The 25,812-nt window shown below is 35.0% G+C and overlaps 1 protein-coding gene across 1 annotated transcript in view; it reads left to right on the top strand.

Annotated features, from left to right (window-relative positions):
• LOC146600354 (adhesion G protein-coupled receptor A3-like) overlaps window positions 1-25,812 on the top strand; it is a 219,806-nt gene that overhangs the window by 87,148 nt on the left and 106,846 nt on the right. Inside the window, exons 9-11 of the mRNA XM_085325737.1 lie at window positions 308-457; window positions 3,606-3,767; window positions 7,987-8,202. Of these exons, the coding sequence (XP_085181863.1) occupies window positions 308-457; window positions 3,606-3,767; window positions 7,987-8,202 (528 nt within the window). The remainder of the gene's footprint in view (window positions 1-307; window positions 458-3,605; window positions 3,768-7,986; window positions 8,203-25,812) is intronic.

Here is a 25,812-nt window from a genome sequence, read left to right as displayed (position 1 = left end):
CAAGGTTGGTAGGTGGCTGTAATATTTTGCGAGGCCAGTTAGTTCATGTCTAGGATAAGCAGGCAAGCAACAGATTTCAAAATTTGTTGACATGTTGTAGTGATRTCTTCAGAGGACAACAATAGTTTCTAAGACCTGAGGCTGAAGATACGTTCACATGCCCCCTTAAATTTATGTCAGTGGGACTACTAATGCATATAACTCCATGTGAAATTATAGCAAGCATTACACAAATGGATGGGCTCTCCATTTTTAAAGAACTGAGCTAGGTGATTTATTATACATAACAATTCTGATGTATTTTCAGATGCACATCAATTTGACAAGCGTGCTTGAATTTTCCCGCCAGCTGACAGCCTACACAAGAGGTGCTTCTCACTTTGCGGATAAAATGGATGTAATATATTTGGCTTATATAATGGAAAAGTTAATTGTCTTCGTGGATGAAGTTGAAGATGTAAGATATCTTCTGAATACTGAAAAAGTATCACTTAGAAGTGATGTCTTCACRCAGGGTCCTATTCTTAATGTATGCAGACACGCACTGAAGAGTAGCTTCTAAAATTGCCTGTTGGTCTTCTGATTGCCATCATTTTGCATATACTACAATGTGTTTCTTTATGCCTAAAAGGAAGATTGAGCCATCTCATCTGCCTGACAGATGAGATCGCTGCTTGAGATTAAATATCTGTGAGCCACTTCTTTAGCTCTTTGTCGTTTCATTTTTTACTATGGCTAACAAATTAGAACGTCTCTCTGACTGCTTTCTTAGCTGTATCTAGGAGTTACGAAAGGCTTGTTTTGTTTTCTCCATTTAGCTTCAGTAGAATAACTGTGGAGGAAGCTTTCACTGAATTTTGAAAATGTGTATGACTTAATGTGAAGAAAGGAAAATGTGTCTTTAAGAACAACTTTCTACAGAAACTTTAAGCACAATGTATGGCATTTTTACAAGGAAATCTAATCAAAGTGTTATGCAAAGCCTAAGGGAAAAATAGCTTTTTATAGAGAATAGCACCGTTTATAATAGTTTTTATTGTTAATTTTCAGAGTAACTGCTTGCATAAAGATTTCATAAACTATAATTTTTGTACACATGATAGCTATAGTTAAAACATTTGTTTTCTTTTGGTTTGGCAGTGTTCATTTCTTTCTGGCTTTGGGGTTTGTAATAGTTAACATTTTAGTGCCAATTTGAGAAAGCCTCCAACTTCAATTTCATCATCATATGTCCGACTTAGAGTGTGTTATTAAGCGCTCTCCAAGAATCATGTTTCAAAGCTACAACTGTATTTCAGCCTCCTTGCTCAAAATCCTGATACAATATTACTGCTTTTTTACAAAACAAAACTTTACCATTCAAAAAGAAAGAATCTGATTCATCCAAAAAGTGTCTCTGCTTTTCCTAATGTACTGGCAGCTKATGCATTATTCATTAAAATCAAGCGACACCTCTAATCTCTTAATTGATTTCTTCCACCTTTCAAATAAGATTTGTTTCTGGTTTTCAGTATCAAAACATCTCCTTTTCCACCACTTACCTCCACACCTCTTATTTCGTGATCCCTTATAATTTTCATTTAGAACACTTCTGCTAATTTGTTTTTTTCTTTTTTTTCTGATTTCAGCTTTACACTTTCTTCTATCATCTGTTAAGTTCACTAAGCAGGCCTCTCATACTTTCAGCCCTCTATTAACACCTATTTCTTGACTCTCACTCAGAAGATTAAAAAAAAAAAAAAGAAAAAGGACATACCTGATTAAAGTGACAGTAGCACTCATACAGTTAATAATGCGATAAAACTTCATTTGCTACAAAGCAACCTATGAACAATGGTGTCTATTAGTTTAGAATTAACTAACAGCTGAAGCTACAATTAGATAAAATCATTAGAAAATAATAAACATGCAAACATTTTCCATGATTGAACAAAATAATTTTAAAACAATTCTGGCTAAACTAGTACTGTTTCTGTACATCCTCCCTGGAATTATTTCCCAGTCGGCACAGGATTATTCATTTGTATGTAAGTTAGTGGTATTTCATACCATCTGGTGGTTCACCTGTCAAACAACAGAGCTTCAACAGCTGCTCTGGGGGCTTGTTTGCAATATACTGCAACTCACTGCCAGGAAGATATATGCTTGTTAGCCCAAATTTTCATTTTTTCAGTGCCATGCTTTTATTCTTCATTAATGCATTTAATTATAATATAAATTATTTCCTCTCCTTTTTTCTCACCTTTTGTATATTTATAGACTGTTTTTCTGACCTCAGTTAATTGTTGCTTAGCCAATTGGTGTATACTTTAATCTTTTCTCATAACTCACTCCTTGCACTCTCTTAATATGTGTTTTAGTATTATTCATTGTATCGGTAAGTCTGTTTGTCATCTTGTCAAAAGCCATCTACATCTAGTAATTAYGGTCTCAGAAGTCGATTAAATAATTCTGGAATAGTTCTGGAATAAATTCCCATTATTTCTCTGTCCCTTGCAATGTATGTGAAATGTATGTATTTTTATTGAAAGCTCAGAACTAACTTTATAACCTTAGTCATTACTTAAACCTTTTTCACCACTACTGAATTTTCTCCCTTTTCCTTGAATTATTTGTGTATTTGCTTTACTTTTTGCTTAGGTTGACTTTTAGCCTCTTGAGCCTTTTTTAGCTTTATTTCTTTTTCTTGGTCATTTTTTCCTCTTTTCTTTACCTCTTCGTGTAGGTTTATCTGTGACATCCTTGTATATCTTTGTGCTATCTTTWTGTGTTCTGAGAAAGCCATAAGCCTTCAAAAATAATAATGATAATGTGAACTTTAAAATCTCATTTWTGTTAAGTTTTAAAATGTAAGAAAGTAAATGTTTTCATTTCAAATTGAAATTCATTACCAAAAATAGTCACAGGGGTGTTTATTCTTTTCAAATGTGATATACTAGCAGAATTTTGAAACACATAGAGTCTTACTTAATAAAACCTGCAAAATGTCATCTGGCAAAGGGAAAAATTATCATGTGGGATCAGTCACAGGAGTAAATGAAAAATCAAATGTTACAAAACCTTTCTGTGTAGACATTAAGATGATATAGGTGCATATCTTACTCTCCTAAATGTGAAACAAAAATTTCTTCCAATATACTATTGCTCCTCTTTTCTCCCACCCCAAAAAGGTCCTTGGATTAACCATGAGACAGTTCTTTAGAGGGGTATGGTTAATTTTAATTAGTTTAAGAAAGAGGATGGCAATTTTGATATAAAAAGCACATTTTCCCATATCCTACTGTTTTTCTCTTCACTTTCCCAATTTATAGTTGGGATTCCATTAATCACTCAGTGAAAGACTCAGTTTTCTTGCTGTATCTTGGAGATGTGCTTTAAAATTGTGAATGAAACAGTTTGTCCTTGAACTCGGTTGAACTTTTGTTTTCRCTCCTTGGTCTTCATATTTCCATCTATTTAAATTTTCTCAGTAGAATCAAAAGTGTCTTTAAATGATGGTTATCAAGAATAACAAGATGCCTGCTTTCAGTTGCATTCTTACATTGTTTTGCCTGGTTTTGTGGATTTTCCAGATGCTACTTTTATTTTTATTTTATTTTTTTCAGATTGGGGATGCTCTTGTTGAAATTGCCAGCAATATAATGTTGGTCGATGACCATGTGTTGTGGATGGCTCAAAAGGAAGACAGGGCCTGCACCAGGATTGTACAATGTGTGGAACACATTGCAGGTCAAGTGCTGACCAACAATGTTCAAGTTGTATCAAAGGTATTTCATAAAATTACAAAGCTTTTTGCTGGAATATATTTGAAAAATAAGTCTTTTTTCTTATTTTTTTTTTTAATATCAACTGGTATACAGAGAAAGAAGATGAATTTGTATAAGGCAGATATACCGTATAGTCCATTTATTTAGATCTTCTTGGATTCTGCGATTTTTTTTTTCTGATATTCTATTTGGAAGACTGAATATTTTCTCTGGATATCACTGATTTTCCTAAGAAGTTTTTCTTTTGACTTTGATTTATTATGTTTATTTTTACAGTAGAGTGTTCACAACACTGTCTCTCTAGTGTTCTTAGTCTTCACTTGGTTTCTATTTTTATCGTCACTATAGCATCTGGGTTCATTTTGAAAGGATTAAGCTAAGCAAGTGAAATTTTTAATAAGAGAAAAGACAACATGTTCCTTTTTGCCTGAAGATTTTAATGTGCCTTTCAGATAGGATTCTAGATAATACTTGCTTACAGCATTTAGAAAGTCCTGATCAAAAAAGGTGTCTCCTGTCATAAAGATCACTAATTTGTGGCTAGATTTAATTTTTTAGAAGCCAGCTGGCAATTTGAAATAATTGTTCATATTTCTTGGCCTCCAGCTCATGTGAATTTGTCATGTGCATACTGAGGGGCTGTTACATTAAAATCTATTTTTTTTGTCAGTTTCAACATCTAAAATAGTAGAAACGGATCTAAAACAGAAGCTTGAAACTAATCCTCTTCGAATTTTAGACAAATACTTTAAAGTCTTTTTGCTCCTTGGGCTGGTTTGCTTGCTTGCTTGATTTTAAGCAGCCTTTATTATTTTCTCAACTGTCGGCTGCATTTTCATTAAGAAACTATGTAAAAGAGAGTTCAGTGTTAGTTTCAATTACAGCAAAAAATATAAAAGGAAAAAATAAAATGGCGTTATAGGCTGAACTAAATAGCAAAATGACCTTGGTCCTTTCACATATAATCTTAGAAAAGCAGTCTTCTCGCTTACAGAATAAACTAAAAAAAAAATATACTGGGCTGGTTTTTATTTAATTTGTTTTTACATAAAACAGTAATACTAAATAAATATATTTATATTAAGAAATACAGAGATAATAACAGGCCTTTTGGAATAATTTTGAAATGTGACAGTTCAGGGGGCTCTGCTGCTATGTGCTTAGGATTTTGTTTGAATGTCAAGTGCCAAAGGTCATTTTTTTTTCTTGTCACTGCTTCAGGAGCCTGTTGACATTCGTATCAGACCATTTCTGTTTACTCGAATGTAGAGCTCTACCTTTACCCTCTTTGCTGTGCTTTACCTTTTTGCTTGTTACAGTTTTCTGTAGGAGAATTAGTTTACACTTGAGCCTAATTGTAAATAAACAAAGTGGGGAGTATTTTTATGTCATCTTGTGCAATACCAAACACGTCCTTTCCTTTTGAGARCCAGCCAGAAAACTGTCTTGCCCAGATTGCATCTCTTTTGTGTTTTGTGTTTTTGGTTAAACAGGGGGAAGAAAAAGAAACCCAAGCTTAAGTAGGCACTAGTTTGTAATACAATTTCTGAAAAAAATGAGCCTCTGTAAAACATGACAGTTGTATCCCATATGCATGGCTGTGTTTTCTATATATTGAAAATCTACTTGAGTGCCATGACTTTAACAGTTATTCTTACGGAAATGCTTTTCTCTCTCTCTCTCTCTCTCTCTCTCTCTCTCTCAAATTCTGTGAGGCTGTGGGATGACTAATTTCAAGCTCAGATAAACGCCAGGATGGATTCATTCATTTGGATTTTCCTAAATCCCCCTTGCTGTCAGAGGGCATACAAAACACTCTGTAGATGAAGAATAGCCAGTGTCATCTTTCAAATACTGGATAAATGCCGAATGAATATACTGCAAGTGGGACAGTACTTTTAGTGTTTTATTTAATATACTAATACATACATATATCGGGTGCCCAGCCCTGAGAGCTCCCAGCTGCGGAGCTCTGCCCTCAACTCGGGGGTATTAGTTAATGTCCTGGTGGTACTGAGCACTGCTTTCCTCCTCATTGGGTTTTTGTGCGTGTGTGTATTAGATGTGTATTTAGAAAAGGAAGACTTCCTGCAGGTAGAAAAGCATTTATTTCCTTAATGCTTTCTCAAGAGCATACAGTAATCTGCAAGCCCCCCACTCCCAAGGACTTTTCATTTCTTTCTCTGTCCAGTGAAAGTATCAGAATATTTTAGGCTAATTGCAATGTGACTTTTTGTCTGTGCTCCCCTAAGGGCTATTCTCAGCTTAGCCACGTAACAGTACTCCTTGGCCCTTCTGTTGAGTGATGCCTTTATCTGAGGTTTAGAACGTGGGCACCAAATTATCATTTTCTATATCTGTAACAGTTAGAGACAAGATTAGCTTGTGGCTTTTCGTAATGCGTACCTTTCCGACTGTAGCTTGTTTCCATGGATAATTTTGTTCTGCATTCATCCGTATCCATTTTATAGCTCRTTTTACAGTCCTGCATAAGGAACTTAATTTTACCGTGTATTTTACCCATCTGTTTCCATCTGCGGACAATGGTATGCTCATATTATTTCAACATTGCCAGGTGTTTTCAGGAATATTTTGAGAGTGAAAAACCTTTATGTTTAAATAATTTATATTCATTTTTTTAAAAATAGGGTTCGCTGTTGTAAAGTCACCAGAATCCTCATAACTACATTATCTAGCTAACATTTGCTTGTTCAGCATCATCTTACAAGTGTGAAATAAGGAACTAGTGTTATGCACATTCTACAGCAGGAAACTTGAAATTATACATGGCTAAGTGACTTTTCCCAGGATTGTAGAAAACCTGTAGTCAGACAGTGGTCTAAACTGAATTTAGCCTGTTTCCCACGATATGGATAATAGTCTCCTGCAAGCAATATATTTTCAAACTGCTTGGCAGATAGGCTTCTGCAGATAGTACAAAAAGTTATCCGTACACCTGTTTTCAGGTATTAAGACTTCCGTTATCCACTGGATAATTTTTATATAGTATAAAATTTATTTGATTCTTAGTTTTCCTCAAATGTTAAAAAAAAAAGTGCAAGGACAAAAAAGAAAATTTAATCTACATTTAATCTAAAATGGAAATATTTGGGGAATTTAGATACTGAAAAGACCACTTAGACTGCTATTAATTTGAAATTTTAAATATACTGGCAGCTTCTAGTTTTTATCTTATTAGAGGTAAAATATATTGTTTACTGAGGCCTCAGTACTATCATTTAGGACATGTGCAGAATCATCAGTGACTGAAGAAAGTGCATTAGAAAATTCTTCATAAGTCCAAAAGAGGACTGAACCCTCCAAATCCGACAAGCCACGCAGTCTGTCTCACCCGTAAGATTTCATGTGTTCTAGTACTCGTGTATTCGTGAACCTTACACTTCTCGGTGGTTTTACTCAGGTCTCTCCACATTGCAGTGCAGTGTGCAAAATTTGTATGCTCACAGATCCCCAAACAGTCTGTGTTTGGAAGTAGAAACCATTCAGTCCATCAGCATGGTGACAGCGAAAGCTAGTTAACCTGATTATAACGTGAGCTATTTGTATCATGTGCAGAGCTGTGCTGAAATAAATCCCTTACTCTAGGAGTCCAGACTGATTATCTCTGCACGGGGCTGCAGTCTTCATCTAGACATATCACCTCATTCAAGGAGAGGCCAGAGATCTGTAATGTGGTGCATTGCCCCRTATAGTCACGCTTAGTATCGTAAAAGCTCATGATCTGTAAAGAATAATGAGCAATCATCTGATCCACCAGCCAAACAGCCAAGCATCTTTCTCTTTCTTTTCTGAGGTACAGAGCACATTCTTGTGTTTTTTTTCCTTTTAATTCCTACTGCTGCTATTGCTAATTCACTTTTTATTTGTATTTCTTTAAATGAGGATTAATTTGCTGGAGGTGATAATGACCCAGTTGCGACACAGATAAAAAATAGGAGCTYTTTATGTTTGTTGGTTATCCCATCATGCATTTCTGCTTACTCAGGAAGAAGATTCAAGCAAAACCATTAAGTTGTTACAGAATACTAGTTCATTTTTTTTTAAGAAGTTCCATTTAATTTGTTACTCATACGTGTATGTATGGAAGCACGCACATACACAGCGCTTTATAAACTATGTGCAGTAAATACACAATGCACATATATGTAATTATATTAACATGCTAGCAACATACCTGCTTCTCAATATGTTTTGACAGGTATCTCTTAATATTGCTCTGGAGGCCTTTATGATCAAACCGTCCAGTTTTACAGGAATGACTTGCACTGCCTTCCAGAAAATACCTGCAAATTCTGGCAAGTCAGTGGTGCATGATTTGGGAAGCTGGGAAATAGATCATCAYCCTGATCAACATTTGAATTTCAAGTGCAACACTGGCAATCTGAATGGTTCCTTGGTCAGTTCTTCTACGAGGGTAAGTCAGAACCATCATGAGTATAACGTATCTACTTAAATGCGTTTTCAGTACTGCCTGTATTTTATGRACTACTAGTTTTGTAAACCTGATAATATTTTTCATATATAAGTGGTGTTAAACTGGTGTATTGGCTGTATTGACTGCAGCGTGTTGTGTTGTGGAGATTCTGTTAGTGTGGAATTCAGGATGTGAATAGAAATGAGTCTTGCTATTTCTACCTCTTTGTCCAGTTCCACAAACTTTTCTACGTGCAAGCAATCTCTTTGAAGTAATTTGGAAATATTTGTTTTATTGAGGTGTTCTTAGGGGATTTTACATTGCAAAAATGTATTATTTTAGGGAAATTATCTTTATTTCCTCTGAATTAGATTGCATTTTATATATCCTAAACTTCGTACAGAGGAAGAGTGTTACCTTGGAGTTTTTCAGTAGTGACCCAAGAAAAACAATAATAAATAAGCCTTTTAATAGAGTGCACTCTTATTATCAAATAATGAAGTGGAACAATTAAATTTTGATCTAGAAGGAAATGGAGTTTTGCATTTGGCTGAGCATGTTATTAAATTTAAGTATTGCAGAGTTGAATTCTTGTTATCCTTCAGCAGGATCTCAGTTTAATAGGCTTATTTCTGGAAATACTTAATATGACAAAATGATACTTTTCTAATACTAGTAGCTCATTGAACTTTTCAAGTATTTTGATTGCAGTTATTTTCTCTTTCGTGTATTTTAATTTTCTCTRTGGATTATGCAGGCAGTGATGTGGTGGCCTGTGCTGTCAGGATCTACTTGTAAAAAGATGCCATCTTACTAATGTAAGAATAGGCTAAATTTGTTTCCTGCAGTGGGAGTTTATTTTCTCCTGGACTCTGTTAACATATCTATCTACAGGTTTACCTGTAAAGTTGCCTCTGTAAAGAAAGAAGTTTGATGTCCATAAGATTAAAGCAAATGTCAGAGATCTAAAAGATACAAGATTTCTTCTTGCTAGCCTCTTTGGAAAATTCTGTGATGTTTGGGAGAGTGTATTCAGTGTATTYAGTGTAGATATATACGTGGAATTGCACAAATTGGGAAATCTCTTTATCTGCCCTACCAGTATATTTTGCATTTCTGCAGAAAGTGAGTATCAATGTTTCCCATAAATTCATTTCTTGATAGTTTGATGGTCAAATGCTGGTGTCTCTCTCCCGTTGTAATACTTCGTTCAAACGTGAGTAACTCATCTCTCATACCACTGGCCACACGTGTGCCAAATACAGAGAGTAAGGCAGAGTATTCTAGCTGCAATCCCCTTCTACTCTGTTGGCAGAACATCGCAGTATAAAGGGCTCAATAAAATCTTTGCTTACAGATTTTGCCACGTTTATAGAAAAACTCCAAGTTCGCATGTCTGTGAAAAATGATTTGCATTTCTAATGTCAGTGRACAGAAGTATGTTTTTAACTACAGGTGTGTTTGGGTGTTTCATAATGTTCTTCAGATCTTCATTGTTCTATAATTGTGATCACATGTAAGTTTTCATCATGAATGTAAATTTAATTTTGTTGCTAAACTGAGTCCTGCAACTCAAGCGAGTCTTTAACAGGAAACTGTTGAAAGATTCTTCAAAGTAAGTTCCTAATTCATTTTTCTTCTTATTCTCTTTATAGTAACTTCTTGAAAATGAAACCTTCCCACTAGATGTAGATTTCACTTCCAAAACATATAAGTATTTTTAACAGGCATGCCAGACTACTGAAGTCATTCCTTTTTAAAAAACAGAAAACTGTATATTTACTTTTTTWAAAAAACAGCAAAGATGTAATCAGATACAAAAAAATTAAATGAAATTCTTGTTGTCTATAAATTACGCAGTGTAATACAAGGGCATGAATCAAAGAGCTCATAATTAATGCTTGCTCTTTAGAGGAAGATCACTGGAGTTACAGGATGTTTTTCATTCAAAATTCTATTTTCCCTTGCTAGTAAACATTCAGAAATTTTTATCTTTTAGGTTGGAAATATGTAAGCTTGATAATGCTCCATAAGTGAATTTTTTCAAAAGGTCAACATTTTTTCAAATTTTTTTCAGGCCTTTTTTCACTCTCTCACTTTAAAAAATGTAGTGTTAGAAATATTGAAAAAATCGAAACAAAACTGATCTACTGGAAGATTTAAAAGAGACTAAAATTAAAAGATGGCACAGTCGCCTTTCCTGTGTAGACCATGGTCCAGCAAAGCACTTCTTAGATTTGACCACATCTTTAAGTCTTTGCTAGGATTAGATTTGAATAAGCTAGCTAAGACTGTGCAGCCACGGTGTGAATAACCATGAGAAGTGAATTTACAGCTGTGGTCCAAGGGTTTTTAATGAAGATGAYTTTTGCTGTCATGCTTTTTTAGGTGGAAAAGTGGTGCCATGGGTTCCTGTTAAGGAAATACCTGTTTTGTGTAATTCTAACCTAGCTGGTTTTATGCGATGCGCAGAAGGGAAACTCTCACTACTAACTGCACAAAGAAAAAAAAATAAGAAATAGAAAGCAAACTTATTAGCATGCAGAGCACTTTCGAAGTGTGTGATACATATTCTGACAGAACTGACTTTACTAGGTGGATCATTATCATACATATGAATTTGTAAATATTATAACATATACAGTCTACTGTACATTACAGCAGATTATAGATTAGGCTGACTGTTAGTTTGATGGCTTTGTATTTTACCACAAAAATGTTCTCAGGGTTTTAATGTAAYATGCGAATAAACAGACTGTTCGTATTTTTTAATCCTGAAAAATACGAAGTTTTCATTCACGGTCTTTCACTGAAACTTTTAAGTTAAGCGCTCCTTTAATTCGTAAGTGAATTATATTTCTTTGTTTATTTTCTTCACTGTTAAATAAAATGATCTGGAGAATTGCAACCGATAAGAGAAAATGGGATTCTTTATCCACTAGCAAAATTATTTTCTATATTTGCTCGGTAGAGGCAATCTGCAAACCTCCTTAGTTGTGCTATGCAAAGTTGAAGAAAATAGAGAGTTTGTGATGCAGGGGAGAGCTGATGGTTTCAGTTACCACTGTTTTGTCACTATATTTTAAAATAATATTCGTTTTCATATCTGGTGCTTTAGAACTTCATTTTACATATTGAATTTATTATTCAAGTCCTGCTCTATTTAACATAGGATTAATTGAAAGAAGAAAAATCTAATAAAAGTCACAAAGTACAAAGAATAATTACAACTTTAATTTACTTCTAATAAAAGCATAAATAGTTGTCCTAAAACTTTACTAAAACAGGGATTTTTACTTTGTTTTGTGCTAAAATGTGTAGCCATCTTCAAATATAAAATAGTGTAAATCATCTGCTCTCTAAGCAGAAACAATTGTTTATGCTGTATGTCTGTCGGTACTAATGAAATAGGAAAAGTGAATGCTCACAAAATACCAAGAGCGAGCAAGTTGTAGGAAATTGATGGGAGAAGGCTGAAAGGGGTGATCACGAACTCTATTAATAACAGAATCTAAACTTTTGCAGTCTGCCCAGCACCATATGTTCAGGCATTGTAAGAAAAACGCATACAGTGGTTGTCTGTATATAATTTGACTTGATCAGGTATTATAGGATATAGAACCCAAAAAATGGAAGGAAAAATTGAAGATTGAAATAAACAAGTAAGAACCAATTTATAAGGCATAAATTTTGAAAAGGAAATAATTTTAAAACAGTTAAAGTGCTCCAGCATTCAGAGAAGTTCAGGAGTCAGCTATCAAAATATACCTCTAACTGCTTCTGGTTCTGCTATGTGTTAGGTCTTTTATGGAATACCAGTGTTTCCAAATAGCCTAAACAAACTTCTTATTTCATTTTGATAATAGATTTTTATCTTTAAAACCAGTTTCAACTCTGTAGCTAATAACCAGTCGGAAGAAGGATCATTTATCGCTATTGCAGAGGGGTTTCTTCTGGTAGGGCTTAGACCCGGCTGCCTTCTCTTCACTCCTGTTTCTTCAGTTTATAGACAGCWTTTGCTGCCTGACTGGACCCTGTGGGGTGGAGAAACTGGCTCAGGTAAATCTTCCTGCTTATGGTACAGTGGTTTGTATTTTGACACAGTAGTTCGGTTATCTCTGCTGCAGGAGGCTTGAGGGCACCTTCCCCTGTATTGACACGCCAGGAGGAATGTTTTAACATTTGAATTCTGGCAACTTTGGGAGCACCTAATGATGTTTTAGTGCCAAGTGAACCAAGTGCGTGGTTCCCATTCATTACCAGACCTGAAGTGTAGTCTGAACCTCAACTTTATTCCAGCCCGAACTTGTAATACCGCCAGTATTCAAAGCTTAACGRTTACGCAGTTAACCGTTCCTGTCCTTCACTGAAATTACGTTAGCATAAAATGAATTTTTAAACCTCCTGTATTATCACAGTCAAGCGTGTAGTTTATACAGGACTCTAGATTCAGTATTCCTGCTTAGGCTTTGAGGAAGGTACTTTATTAACATATTTTACAGTTTCAGCTTCATTGAAAGCACTTGCTAAATAYGACATCTTATCCTCTCTTTCATAGTTCATCTGATACAGGATTGAATTAGTGAGTTAAGCTTCAAAGGTGCAACAACCATCTGTATTTTCACACGGAATCCGTGACTTCTTAAATTCAACTTCAGCACATTGTGCTCCATACGTTTCATTTAACTTTTCAGTTCTATTTATTTCTTATATTTTTCTGAGCCATTCGATTTGTCAGGTTGTATTACAGGAGATGTCCATATTATAAAATGTTAAGAGTTGAATTGGTACTGTGTTTTTAAACATACTAACCACAAAGAAAAATACCTGAATTCTGAAGTGCTTTTGCAAAATCCTGCGATTATTTGCTTATAGCGCTTTAYGGCGTTATAAATTTCAGAAATATTATTATCTCAGATACTTACTGAAAAATAAGCCACCAGTGTGTAAGAAAAGGATTTTTCTTGCATAAAATCAACTTTGAATGTCAGACTATACAAAAAAAGTGTAAATAATAGCAAGTTCATATGTAAAACTTCTTGATTCTAAGCATGCACAAACTAGCTCAACACGAGGTTTTTCAAGACCAAGTGACAAGGTGATCTTTGGGCAAGGATCAAGCCTTGGTTGGGGTTGTGAAGGGGAAAGTTACAAGCTGCGGCAGATAGGTCTTTTAATGAAAGTGCCTTTCACTACAATTCAGTGTGTGTGAAATGTTCATAATCTTCATGGATGATTAACTACATCCATTCAGAAGCTGCCTAGTAGTGTGTGCAATAATTAACTTTCCCATTAATGCAAAAATTAATTCCTATATAAATAATAATTATGATTTATACTGGAAATGTCAAAGCCAGAATGTTAGGTGCATGTAGTTATGCAGCAAGAGGTTGCAAAATGGTTTCCTACTGTTTTTTTTTTTAAACAAAAGCAATTAGTTTTGACTCAGATTTGAGCAATACTTCATATTACTGCAATGAAAGCATGCAACGAAGGCAAAGACAGCATGTAAAAACTTCAAGCTCTTTAAAGCATACATTTTCATTAACAGAGACCTTCCTCTTGCACTGGCAATTTGCAATGGTACATATATTCTAATCAACTGAAAGCCTGCTTGTGGAAAGTACTTTCATTTAAGCATGTGCTTATTATTATTGACTTCATTAAGTTGCTAATCCAGTAAAGATACAGATTCCACTTTTCAGAATGCAGGTGTACAGAATTTTTCAGGGCAATAGGCTCAACTTGGAAACTTTAGAATTGAAATAATATATATAGTTTTAAAAATCAATTAAAATGTAATATAGAATGAAAATGCTTCCTGGAAATTTCACAGTAGTTCATTAGTTTTTGCCCATATGTCTGCCCAGTCTGTCAAACCTAATTGTCTCACAGGCCAGATCTTCTTTCATTCACTTCTACATTACAGAATTGGACAAATATTTTTCAGGCTGTACTTGAGATTCACATAGAAATGTTGTGTACACACATACATCACATTAACACAGTACTACCCATAAGAGACATTTACCTGCCATAATATATCATTGGGGCAATTCTGTATTTCTTGTTTAAGAGTGTAATAATTAGAAGCTTATAGGTACCATAAATGTAGCATGAATTATGTTGGCATTATCATTATTTCCTCTAGTTTTCCAGTGCTTACAGGCATGTACTATCTATTTATTTAAGGTTCTGAATAATCGTTTAAATTATATACTTTACATTTAAAAATAAGGATTTTATATTATTATTCATTTTTAGACCTGATGTCTAGGAGATGTAGATAAGTAGCTATTGGTATCTCTATTGAGTTATTAGTGCCATTGATTCCTTATTTTAAACAAGACTAAAACAAAGTAAAAACATTTAGTATTTCCACCTTTTTTAAATTGCAGTAATATGATGGAGAAACTGATGTTGTCTGTGCAAGAATTAATTTTCTTGCACATGTATGTAGATTGCTGCAGAGAAAAGCGACGGGTCTATTATTAAATCCAAAATCAAATGCAGACAAAACAAAACACTCTTCTCTCTTTTCTTCCAGAGGAAATGAAACGATGCCAAAATAGTATCCATCCATATGCAAAAATTCTATTATGTTAAGTACACAGAGGTGTTTCTGCAATTCTTACATTTGTTTAGTGTATATCTGTACCAAAAAACCCCCACCCCAATACATTACGTTCTTTAAAAGCAGGAAAAATGTATTGTATCATTTTCTTCTATTTTGCAGATGGCTTCTACTTAGAGCAAATTTTAAAACCTATAATTACAATCTTGTGTACTTTTTTCTCATCACGTCCTTTGCTACATTTTCTTTAGCAGATAAAAAGCTCATTCTGCAAGTAACATCAGTCACCTGCAAGTATTTTCTATATTTCATTGTCTTGATGTTTCTGAGGCAGGTATTGTTTAAAATTTTTAATTTTATAATTGATATTAAGTTGTCCATTAATGCTAAGTATTGTTTGGATTTCTAATTTCTATATATATGAAGAGGTGAAAAGAAATCTAAATAGCTTGAACAGAAGAAGAATAAATACAAGGACAAAAGGACTGTGAAAATTATGAACTTGTATATGATATAAAATTCTGTTACTTCAAATCACTTTTGATTTCTTGTGAAAGAAGCTTCTGTCCTGGTCAGGTGTGAATCATTTTGATTTTATGTATGCTGTCAATATATATCTGAGAGATCTGTTAAAGCAGCTGCTTTCTCATCCGCAATTTTTGAGTAAAAGACTGTTTTCTTCTGGTTTTCTGCACTATCTCTCTTACTACAAAAAAATTCTCTTTGGRATTTCCCAAAGGGCACTGCAAGATTAGTTTCCTTATTATAAAGTAAGGAAGCAAAATTACTAGACTCCCTCATGTGCATTCTKCTGTTAAATAATAGTTTGTAGACTAATTAACATAAATCTCATAGCAAGAATACATTGACACTGTAATAGTTAATAATGCAGTACATTAGTTRTTAGAACATATTTTTTTAGCTTATTGGTACAAAAGTAATAATGAACGAAGAGAATACTGAGTAGTAGAAAAGTTCCTAGTTCTGCACTGACATTTTAGGAATTATTCTATTAGAATATTTCTAATACTCTAATATTCTTATAGACTTACTATAATTCTGTTACTATACTAATAATCAGCTCCTTATTTTGGTATAGATCTGTATAAGTCAAATACTTCCAAGTACTCCTTTCTAAATTCTTTTTTCTAAAGCCTATTTTATTTTCACTGAGGAAAATTGATGCCTTCTAACAGAATATACTTCGACATTCAATAAATAGTTGCATTTGGTTACTCAAAACCTTTTTCTCTAAGTGGTTGTTTAGCTAATTGACTACTCTCTACTTTTGCTATTACAGCAGGCATTTCCAGTTTCTATATGTGGATAATTTTAGTAATTGTGGAGGTGTTTTCAAAAGTTTTGCAGATTTTTTTTTCTGGGTTGGTCTGATTCCATGTGGCTTGTGCAGGACCACAAATACTTTGATGCCAACAAGGAGTTTACTGAAGTAGATTGCTTTGAAGATTAGGAGGTGATATGGCTGGAAATGTTTTATGAGTGTTGGTGGTTCTTCCCACGACACCAATTGTTTATTGACTTTCCGCATGGGTTTCAGTCTGCAGATGTATGCAGTGATCGGGGGAAACAGCCAGTGGCCGAAGGCAGAGGAAGGTTCCTTTAGTGGGACTCAAAGCCTGCATGAAGCGTTCGGGTGCACCACCCAGAGGGACGGAAAGTCCAAATTTCTGTGCAAAAGTGACAGTGTGGGGCTGGAGCTCCTCTTCAGACCGGTGATCTGCTCAGGGCAAATGCCGCAGTACCTGCCGTGGTGTGCCAAAGATCCGGGGACGGTTTTCGGGTTTGTGGCRGCAGAGAAATTAGTCTGTGTAGTTTTTCTACATGGTGATTAGGAAACAATCATTTTCATGTAGATTGCAGGAGTTTTCCAGAGATTGTGTGTGTAGCCAGACAATAGTTACTAAATTTCCAGTGGAAGTCAGCAGTGGAATGCAAATTTTCAGTCCAGGAAGGGAGTGTGTTATCTCTATGTTTTAAGCACGGTATGAATTTGGGGGTAAAATTACGTAGAGCACCTTTTCTGAAGTGGCTTAAAAACCGACTACTATACTAATGAGTGGATTCATGAAAAGACTAGTATGCTGTTGAGCTGTCTTTGGGTTCAGAGCTATGCCCACGATACAGGAAGGGAAAACTGAGTTCAAATGTTACTGCGAATGTTGCCTTGCAATTTGCTGTTTATGAGGGCATTACTTAATTGTGCACAGAGCGCTGTTTCCCTGCTTTTGGTGATCTTCAGGTTAGGTGGATGAAGGAACTCACCTCTGATTTTTTTATAGCTTCCAGAAAGGCAGGAAGATACGGTGCCCAGTGGAAATCTGTCAGGTTTCTTTTTGAGTGAGGGAATTCCGTGTTTCTTTATTTCAGTGACTCTTACTGCTCAGTGAAATTTTAGAGATGTTCTGTGTCATGGTGAATCCAGAAATACTTAGCATGTTCTGATTCCTTTTGTCAGGAGATTCCTACATATCTAAAGAAAGATAATATAAACTTTTGTGAAGTCAAAAATTGTCTTTCAGTATTTATTGTATAATAAATAGTCTTATTCACTAAAATACATACATGAAGTAATGATATCAAAATATCTTTTATTTTTAAAAATCAAGCTAAATTTCTAGCCCTCTCCACTGCATTAAAAGCATAGTAAGTCTGTGTCCATGGACACATGCACATGCACCATGTACGTATCAGTAAATAAATGTATTATGGAATTTTTAAGCAAGTCATAGTTGGGGGACTGGAGTCCTGATTTCTATGTGTATGGGATTACGTAAAAGTTACTCTGGAAGGAATACTTTATACAAGCTTTGGTGAACACTTGAGCAAGTGATATCATGTGTTTATGGTGTTTATAAGTTTGATCCATTTCCTGAACATTTGGAAAACTCTTCTAAAAAATGCAAAGGGAAAATGAAGTACAGCAGAGCAAGGAATGGAGAGCAGGGAAGTTGTTAACTTTGTAGAACCAGGCTGCTGGGATTATGGTCACTGTGACATTGGTCTCTGCCCTGTTAAAACAGATRCTGTCAGGGGGTATGGAAAGAGGGGGAGAGTTGGTGATGGGGGGGAGAAAGAGAGTGCTGGTTAGTGGGGGGCAAGGAGAACCTTTATTACAAAAAGACTTTTAGTGTAAGAGGTGGTGGCTGAGACTCTATTCAGAAAATTGTGAGTACTGGAAATAGGCTCCTTCTTTGGAACAGAAATGATGCTGCGTTTTTGACAGATCTTAATGGACTAGGTCTTACACTACCTTCACTGCATTTGTTTTGATTTATTCCCTAAATTAAATTATATATGTTCTCAGGTGTAGATATGCTTATTGTTCTTAATGTACAATGAATGCAAATCTAAAAATATGAGGACAGGAGTGATTATGGTTGTCTGAAGGCCCGCATCTGTTAATGTCATCTCTTTGTGCATGCATATATATATATCTCAGTAAAGTATCAAACTGCAGTCCTAAAGATTTGCTGCCATAAATCCTTGTACTGAACTTTTTTCATGCATCCTATGTTATTGTGTTAAAAAAAAAAAGAAAAAAGAAAAACTTGCCAATTGCTTTAGATCTAGAACWGGCTGGAGGCTATGAATTATGGATAGATAAGATAGCATTGAATGGTATTTTTTTTTACTAAATTTAGATTAAAGCCCCTCAGACCAGAAGTTTGATGAACCAGAATTGAAAAAGACAGTGGCTAATTCAATATGTACAGGTCATACAGTAGATGTAACAGCTGTGTAGCTTATGCTTCACTGACAAGCGTGTGATGCCACTCTAAAAGAAAAAGAATAAGCCTAGGACTTGACACTTTTAAAAAAAATCACTTTTCTGTGACATTATATTAAACAGAAAACCTTCTGCRTTTCATAAGCTCACTTTGGTGATCAGTACTGTGTAAAGTGTCTAACAGATCTGAAAGTCTTGCTAAATATAGTCTATCAAAGTTGCATATAATTATCAGACTCATTGAACTGAAGAGTTATTTACAGCTATRCTGTGTTTTTTCAGCCTTTATCTCTGCACTTCTAATAAGAGCAATGTCATCTACGGAAATGCCATAGAACATCAAATATACTGTTTAAGTGGTACTGATCATTTAAATGCRTACATTCTTAATTTCCACATAAAATAGGATTCCTTATGCAAACTATTTTATTAACAACTCTTGCTCACCAGAACACTGATTTTCAGTCTCTGTGGGCTTTCGATGTACTTGATTGATTTGCATCCATATTTTAAGCCTTCCTTCTCAGAAATTTAATGTATGAATTAAGTGAACTCTGTAGTAGGTAAATGTCTAAAGGGAGTATGTGTCAGAAGGTGTGTACTTTATTTGAAATAAAGTGCATCTCACCCTTAGACTTTAGCTTAATTCTATCAAGAAACAAATCAAATCAAAGGCAGAATCAAAATTTGGCATGAAGTTTTTCTCCGCAGTGCGATTCCTAGAGTTGCTTTCAGTGAGGACCTTTCAGAGAGGATCAAATTCGGTTGGTACCTCACTACGCTGAAAAASGAGGCCATAGCTACCTCGATTAATGATGTGTGAATTCCTGGAAATGTCTTTCCAATTTGATGTCTGTAAAGATGTATAAACTGACTGGAGCATTATTTTACATCTTGATTTTGAAAACTCAAAGAGGTGATTTTTTTCTTTCTCTGAGTTCCTTTAATTTACATTAAACTTAAATCATCAGCATTTTAAAGAGCTGAAAGTAAGCTATGCGATAGATACCAAAACACTGTAAACATAAGCTGGCAACAAATTGCTTCTGCTAATCATTTGCTCATGTTTGATAGCCTGTAATGTGTTTGTTCAGGCTTACTTTTAAATTGCTATGTAGTAGACATGTCATGGCAATCCTACTTCTCCTAAAACACAACTAACAGTGGGAAGAGTAAGGTATCTTATTAGCAAAAGGATGTTTTTGTTTACCACATGCCTTCTGTTTTTGGGAACATGTGTACAGCTGATACGAGCTACTACATATTTGTTCATTTCTCAATATCCTTGAAAATAGCACAGTAGTAAAAATGTTTGGCCCTATATTTCAGTCCAAATAATGGAAAATTTTAATAATTTTAAAGATCTGAGAATAAACTTCCTTTAAAATGAAAGAGATGTGTAGGGTTATGGATAGGAGAATTGAATAATAAAATACACTTTCTGTACGCAAAATGTGCAGATGTGTCATGTAAAAGTTGTTATATAACTTGAAGAGTCAGAGAGAAGATGTTTATTCAGCCCAGTGAACAAGTACTGGAGTGAGATTTGCAACTTCAGGACACTATATTAAGCATCATCAGTGCAAGGAAGGAACAGGCTACAGAATTCACATACAGCTATGGTGATGCCTTAACGCAACTATGAAGGGGAAAAAACATGAGACAGTTCAACAATGGAAAGTACAAAGGGTGTGGAATTTAAGCTATAATTTTAAGAGCTTTTTTCACGTTAGTATTGTCTCTCGTGCTCTTGTGAAAGCATGCAACCYTGATTTGCAAAGAAGACGTATAATGGTATCAACTCCATTTTATATGAAAATTGAAAAGGCTTGAGAGAGCAAAGGCCTGTCTCCTCTGTAGGTTTCAGTATATATTTTTAAGTGTATTAAAAAAGAAGTTCTGAATTGCTGAATAGATAATTTTAGAAATAACAACTTGTATTAGCACTTCACGTGTCATTTTTTCTTTTTGCCCCTCATTCAGTGCAGGAACTCTCATCCAGAATCACAGTAGCTTTTATTCAGTTCAGCTGATTTGAATTAATTTGGAAATGAATTTGGCTAAATGGAATTAAGACCGCTTCAGTTTGAATGAAAATGTCGACAGAAAGATCTAAGGATAGTTAATTCATTTTAAGTTGAGACTTTTAATCAACTTGTTCTAACTTTTCTTAATTGTCCCTTGCATATATTCTTACCACATGCACTTTCTGTGAATTTTACCTGTAATCTTTCCTATGCAGTGTAATAGTCTCATCCTATACAATTTGTGCCCTGAAGAATAACCGTGTGTCTGCTTGCTTAATCAGTCTTGAAAACATGGATGTTTTTTGATTKTCTCTTTCTCCCTTTCCCCTTGTTACTACATTCTGGTTGGTTGTTTCCTTTTCTTAAGCCATGCAGCAGTCCTGACTTCGTTCCTTATCCCAGTAAGAAATAAAAAGCAGACAGTTTTAACTGTCATACAACATGCTGAAAAATGCTATGTATTTGCTATCRTAGAGCATAATTATAGCTAAAAGCTATGCTATAGCTCAAATGGAGTTTTTCAAAGCCAAAACAAAATATTCAGAAATTGTTGGTTAAGGTTCCACGGTAAGAATGCATGCTCAGGGTGATTTGCTTGACCGTAACATCATTATCAACATGTCATGATCAGCGTTTTTGCATTTCATGATTAGTTCCGTTTTGCTGTGTCATTAACATGACACTCTGCGTAACAGTAACTTCCTTAGCAATTACTGAAGYGTGTGGGGGGACCCTTTAAAATGAATSGGTAAAAGAAATGTCTTAATCGTTTCTTGTAGTCTACAGGCAGCAATAAAATGAAAATACAGTGAATGTAAATTTACTGGAGTTATGTGGCATAACAGGGTCATGCAGCCATCCCAGACAGAGCACAGTATGTACATATAATCTAATAAAAATACATATTAATTCCTCAGATTTTATCTCTGTAGAGGAAACAAGCAACTAAGTCTACAGAGGTGAATGAAATAAAACTTGTCTGTGATGAGCCTTAGGTACAACAAATTTTCATAAAGCTGCTGACAGTCTGTGTCAAGATATCCAACTGCTTTTCTCATCTTGTATCTGTTTGTATTTCCTTATGCTGTTGGCTCATAAGAACTTGTTTGTAGTTCAAACATCTTAAAACCCTTAAGCAGAAGGACAAATGCTTGGTGCTGATTCAGTTTGCCTGCTGTTTGGTAGGGTAAATCCTGCTCCTTCCTGCCTAATGTCAGAAAGCTTTGCCTGCTAGGCGGCTCTGTTCTGTAAAGAGACATGAAACTCATAATGTTTGAAAGAGGTGTCCGCATTTTCAGTTTTACCATATCCACCTGTATTCAAACAAATTTGGTGGAATTTGTTGTATGCCTGCAGGTTGTGAGACTAGGAAGAGAGTTAGAGAAGTGAATCCCTCTGCTCTGCATCTGTTACCCAATCCATGGCAAAATACAGGAGCATTATGGTAGTAAATCCCACTTCTGTGATTATTGCCGTAGGACGGACGGGCCAGCTTTCCTGAGCAGGGTCCCAGAGCAACAGAKAGCCACAAATCCATAGTAAGAGAAGGATCAAGGAGTTTACATTTGGTTATAAGATCAGATACTCTGTGAACTCCATATGCTCTGGTGGCAGGACACAATACCATCTTTCTTTTCAAAATACTTCTCACAATCTTTCAAAGAGTTAGAAAGCTTTTAAAAAATTAATTTGTGGCAGTTTTTCTATCACTGCCTAAGAATTCCTTAGAACTTAAAATCAAATCTTCTCAAGCCTTGATCTTGAAGACTTTGATTATCAATTGACAAAAATTTGTAATAATCACTGCAAATTAAGATGATTATAATTGTTTTCACCCATTTCTCTTTCATTACTTATTCAATGTGTTCTTTGTTATTTTTATTTCTCTTTCCTTTTCTATGGTGTTTATTACTTCCTTCTTTATTTTGGGGGGTTTTGTTCTGTTAATTCTCTTTTCTCGAGTTTCCAATGCATTCCGTTTCTCTGATCAGGTAATTTGGGGTTTTTTTTGCAGTAAGGTACTAATGCACTGCTTAGCTCGCCTAAGCTCTTCTTTAGTTCTTTTGTGCTGGTTTTGGTTTTCTTCCCTTCTCTTCTCTTGGCAAAAGATGTTGTCAGGCACATCTTGCCCTTCAACTGCTTGTAACGCCTCTGCTTACGCTCTACGGATAAGGTGACTGCCACTCCATAATAGACAGAAAATCTCATGATAAAGATGGTCTTGTTAACAGCTGAATATACATGTCCACTTTTGCAGTGTAGGAATTTTCAATAAATTGGCAATTTATTATCATATCAGGACAGAATTTCACCCATTCAGACATGGTCGAATACTTCAATGTTTCTCTTTGGTTGTGCAATTGCTCCCTCTTCTCCTCTCCCAGAAAACTTCACAGTTAATCGACAGAAGTTCTTCAGGTGACGGAATAAGCTGCAGTGTCTGGAGCTTCCGATCTCAATTTTCAGAAAAAAAAGCAATTTGACAAACTCGTGTTGTACTGAGTTTGCTAGGTATACCTACAGTATACTATATTCTTTTTAAATAGAGTGAAAATTTAGTTTGCATTGGGGAAAAAAAAATCTTGTGATGAACTCCATTTCACAGGTAGCCCAATATCAGGTATTGACAGAGGTGTTAAAATGTTGAAAGTGGACAAGTTGGTTATTGCAAGGAGGGAGCTGCAGCTTTGAGAGAAAGAATCAATTTAACTCTGAACACGGTAATGTACTTTGCTAGTATTCTGCTCAACAATGTATGCTTTTAAATTTGTACATGCACTGACTAATGCATGTAAAAGCACTAGATGTGAGTTTTAACTGGTTTTTGTCAAGAGCTTTAAAGACAGGTTGATGCTGAGATAGCAACTACTGCTGCTTACAAGAGACAAGGGAAATTTCCTGCTTCAAGAAGATGAGCCCATTTTACCTCGGGTAAATATATGGTAAGTTTGGAGAAGATGGTTTGCAACATGATTTTTTGACAATTAATGTACATCATTTTAAGAAGGGGAAGATGGTTTTACTATCTGTCTTCGTTATGAGAGGTAATGCTTTGTCAAAAAAATAAGCATAGGTTAATAAGATTTCTTAAAATGCAGTTTCAAGGTAAAAACTTGTCCTTAGCAGAAAGGATTCCYGATGGTTTCAGTGACACGAGGACATCACTCTGATGGTTCTCCAAGCCCAAGGATTCAAGATGTGTGTGAGAGGGCTTGGTACAAACTCCTTCTGGTGAAATAGTGAGGAATCTAACATACTGATAGGCGCTCCAGTAAATTCCTATGAAGATCGACCTGTGGCCTCAATATTATGATAAGTCATGCATGTCTAGTGTAATAGGAGAAAAAAGGAAATTATATGGATATTACATTTTACCAATAATGCATCTTACCAGGCTCATAGGGAAATATTTCAATGTGTAGAAAGTAGATTCCCAGATGTTTGGGGAGAATTTTGAGGAGTAGGAGCCATATCCACAATATATTTCAGTTAGAAAAGAATTTAAAAAGGCATACAATTAATAATATTTATTAAATTATATCTAGTTGAATTTAGCTTCCTAATTTGTTAAAAAAATAAAAAAGCAAAGCAACATGAGTATTGACAAAGCTCAAAATTTTAATGATCAGTGAGAATTATTGTATTTTTACCCTTCACATCTTTCCTCAGTTCCCTTTTGGGGAAACTATTCATGCCTGCTTTTCTATCCTCCATTATCCAGCAGTACTACCAAGATAACAATGTGTACCTAAGACTTTCAAAGGACACAATTATAATAAATTCTTTAGCTTGTATTGAAAACCTGTTGCAAAGATGAAAATCAGTCAAAATATTATGCCTATATTATGTACAGCATTAACCAAATGGCCATGAATTCATGTGTTAATTATTCATCCATTTGCCTGGGAGTTATTGGAGCCTTGTTCTGTTTGAAAGCCCTAATTATTTTCCTCCAAGGTAAAGAAATTGAGTGATTGAGTGTTAGGTAGACTCCTCAGAGATCATCTCAATAACAACCCAATTAGATAATTGAAATATAATATAGTAATACACATATTGAGCCAGAAGTTCTTTTTATTATTGAATTGCTGTAGAATCTTTTTACTCAGCAAAGTTTTTGTAGTATTTAATCAGGTGCGATATAAAATAGCTCAGCAATTGCTCCATAAATACCCAAATTAGAATAACTACTACTGCTGACATAAGTTAGGAAAAGTTGGATAAAACCTATTATAGTTCAGGGTTTTTACAGCAATATGGTTCAKTCTGAAATACACAAATCAATCAAAATAAATTAATTATTGTAGCAAAGTAGGATTAAAGATGTGCACATTCACAGTACATTTCCTGTGTAACGAGTTTACTAGAAAATAATCATAAAAGCCTGCCAGACAAGAACTGACGGACAGAGTACCAGGATTCACATATTGTACAGCTGCTGAAAAACATCTGTCAGTCAGTATGCCAGTCCGATCTCCCACAATCAATCCGCTTTTTTAAACAATAGCGTTTTCCATTGCTGTATAATTTACTAGTCCTTTTGTAAGCTCTTCATTCTCTGATTGTCTGCAAGAATACAATACATTTGTGGTAAAGGAGATTAATCAGCGCTAGCATATTTTGCTGTTGTTTCTTTGACAAAGGCTAGTTCATATCAGACTAATAATTTTTAATTGCCAGGCATTCAAGTGAGTCAGCCAAAGAGAAATATTAAATCATTTGCTTCCATGATTATTTTCTCCTAAATATGAAGTGGTAACGTGTGGGGGAAGATTATTCAGATCTCCAACATGATAAACCACAAATCGTGTTCATCAAAGATGGGGATTAAGGAAGACGTGCCCACTAGTGTCCACTCTTGGTTTGTTTGCATTACAGACAGGAAGACAAGCAGTAACTGCATGCTGGCGCTTTCTGCTTCAGTTACCTCTGCAGCTGGCAGAAAATAGAGTTTGGTTATGTCATTTGTCTTGTTAGAAGTGCTAGTCTGACTTTTCTTGTTTTTCTGAAACACTCTATAAATCAAAGTTAGGTAGAGAGGCTGAAACAAACAATTATTTACTTGGTTTGGCTGTTGCATTTAGTATTGACCTTATCAGAATCAATGAGGTTTAGTATCAGTACAGCCACATGATGGACAAAACTGTGTTACACAGTAAAAGATAAACTCTCTTAAAGTCTCAGTATTACTGTTATCAGAAAAATAAATCTGAGCTTTAGATACCCACAGCTTTGTATGCAGTGAGATATTAATCACTGCC

Source organism: Rhea americana, unplaced genomic scaffold (assembly GCF_003343005.1).
Source record: "Rhea americana isolate MKP2758 unplaced genomic scaffold, rheAme1 scaffold_122, whole genome shotgun sequence".
In the NCBI taxonomy this organism is placed as follows: Eukaryota; Metazoa; Chordata; class Aves; order Rheiformes; family Rheidae; genus Rhea; species Rhea americana.
The sequence above is the reverse complement of the archived record's forward strand: the minus strand, read 5'-3'. Positions and strand labels throughout refer to the sequence as shown.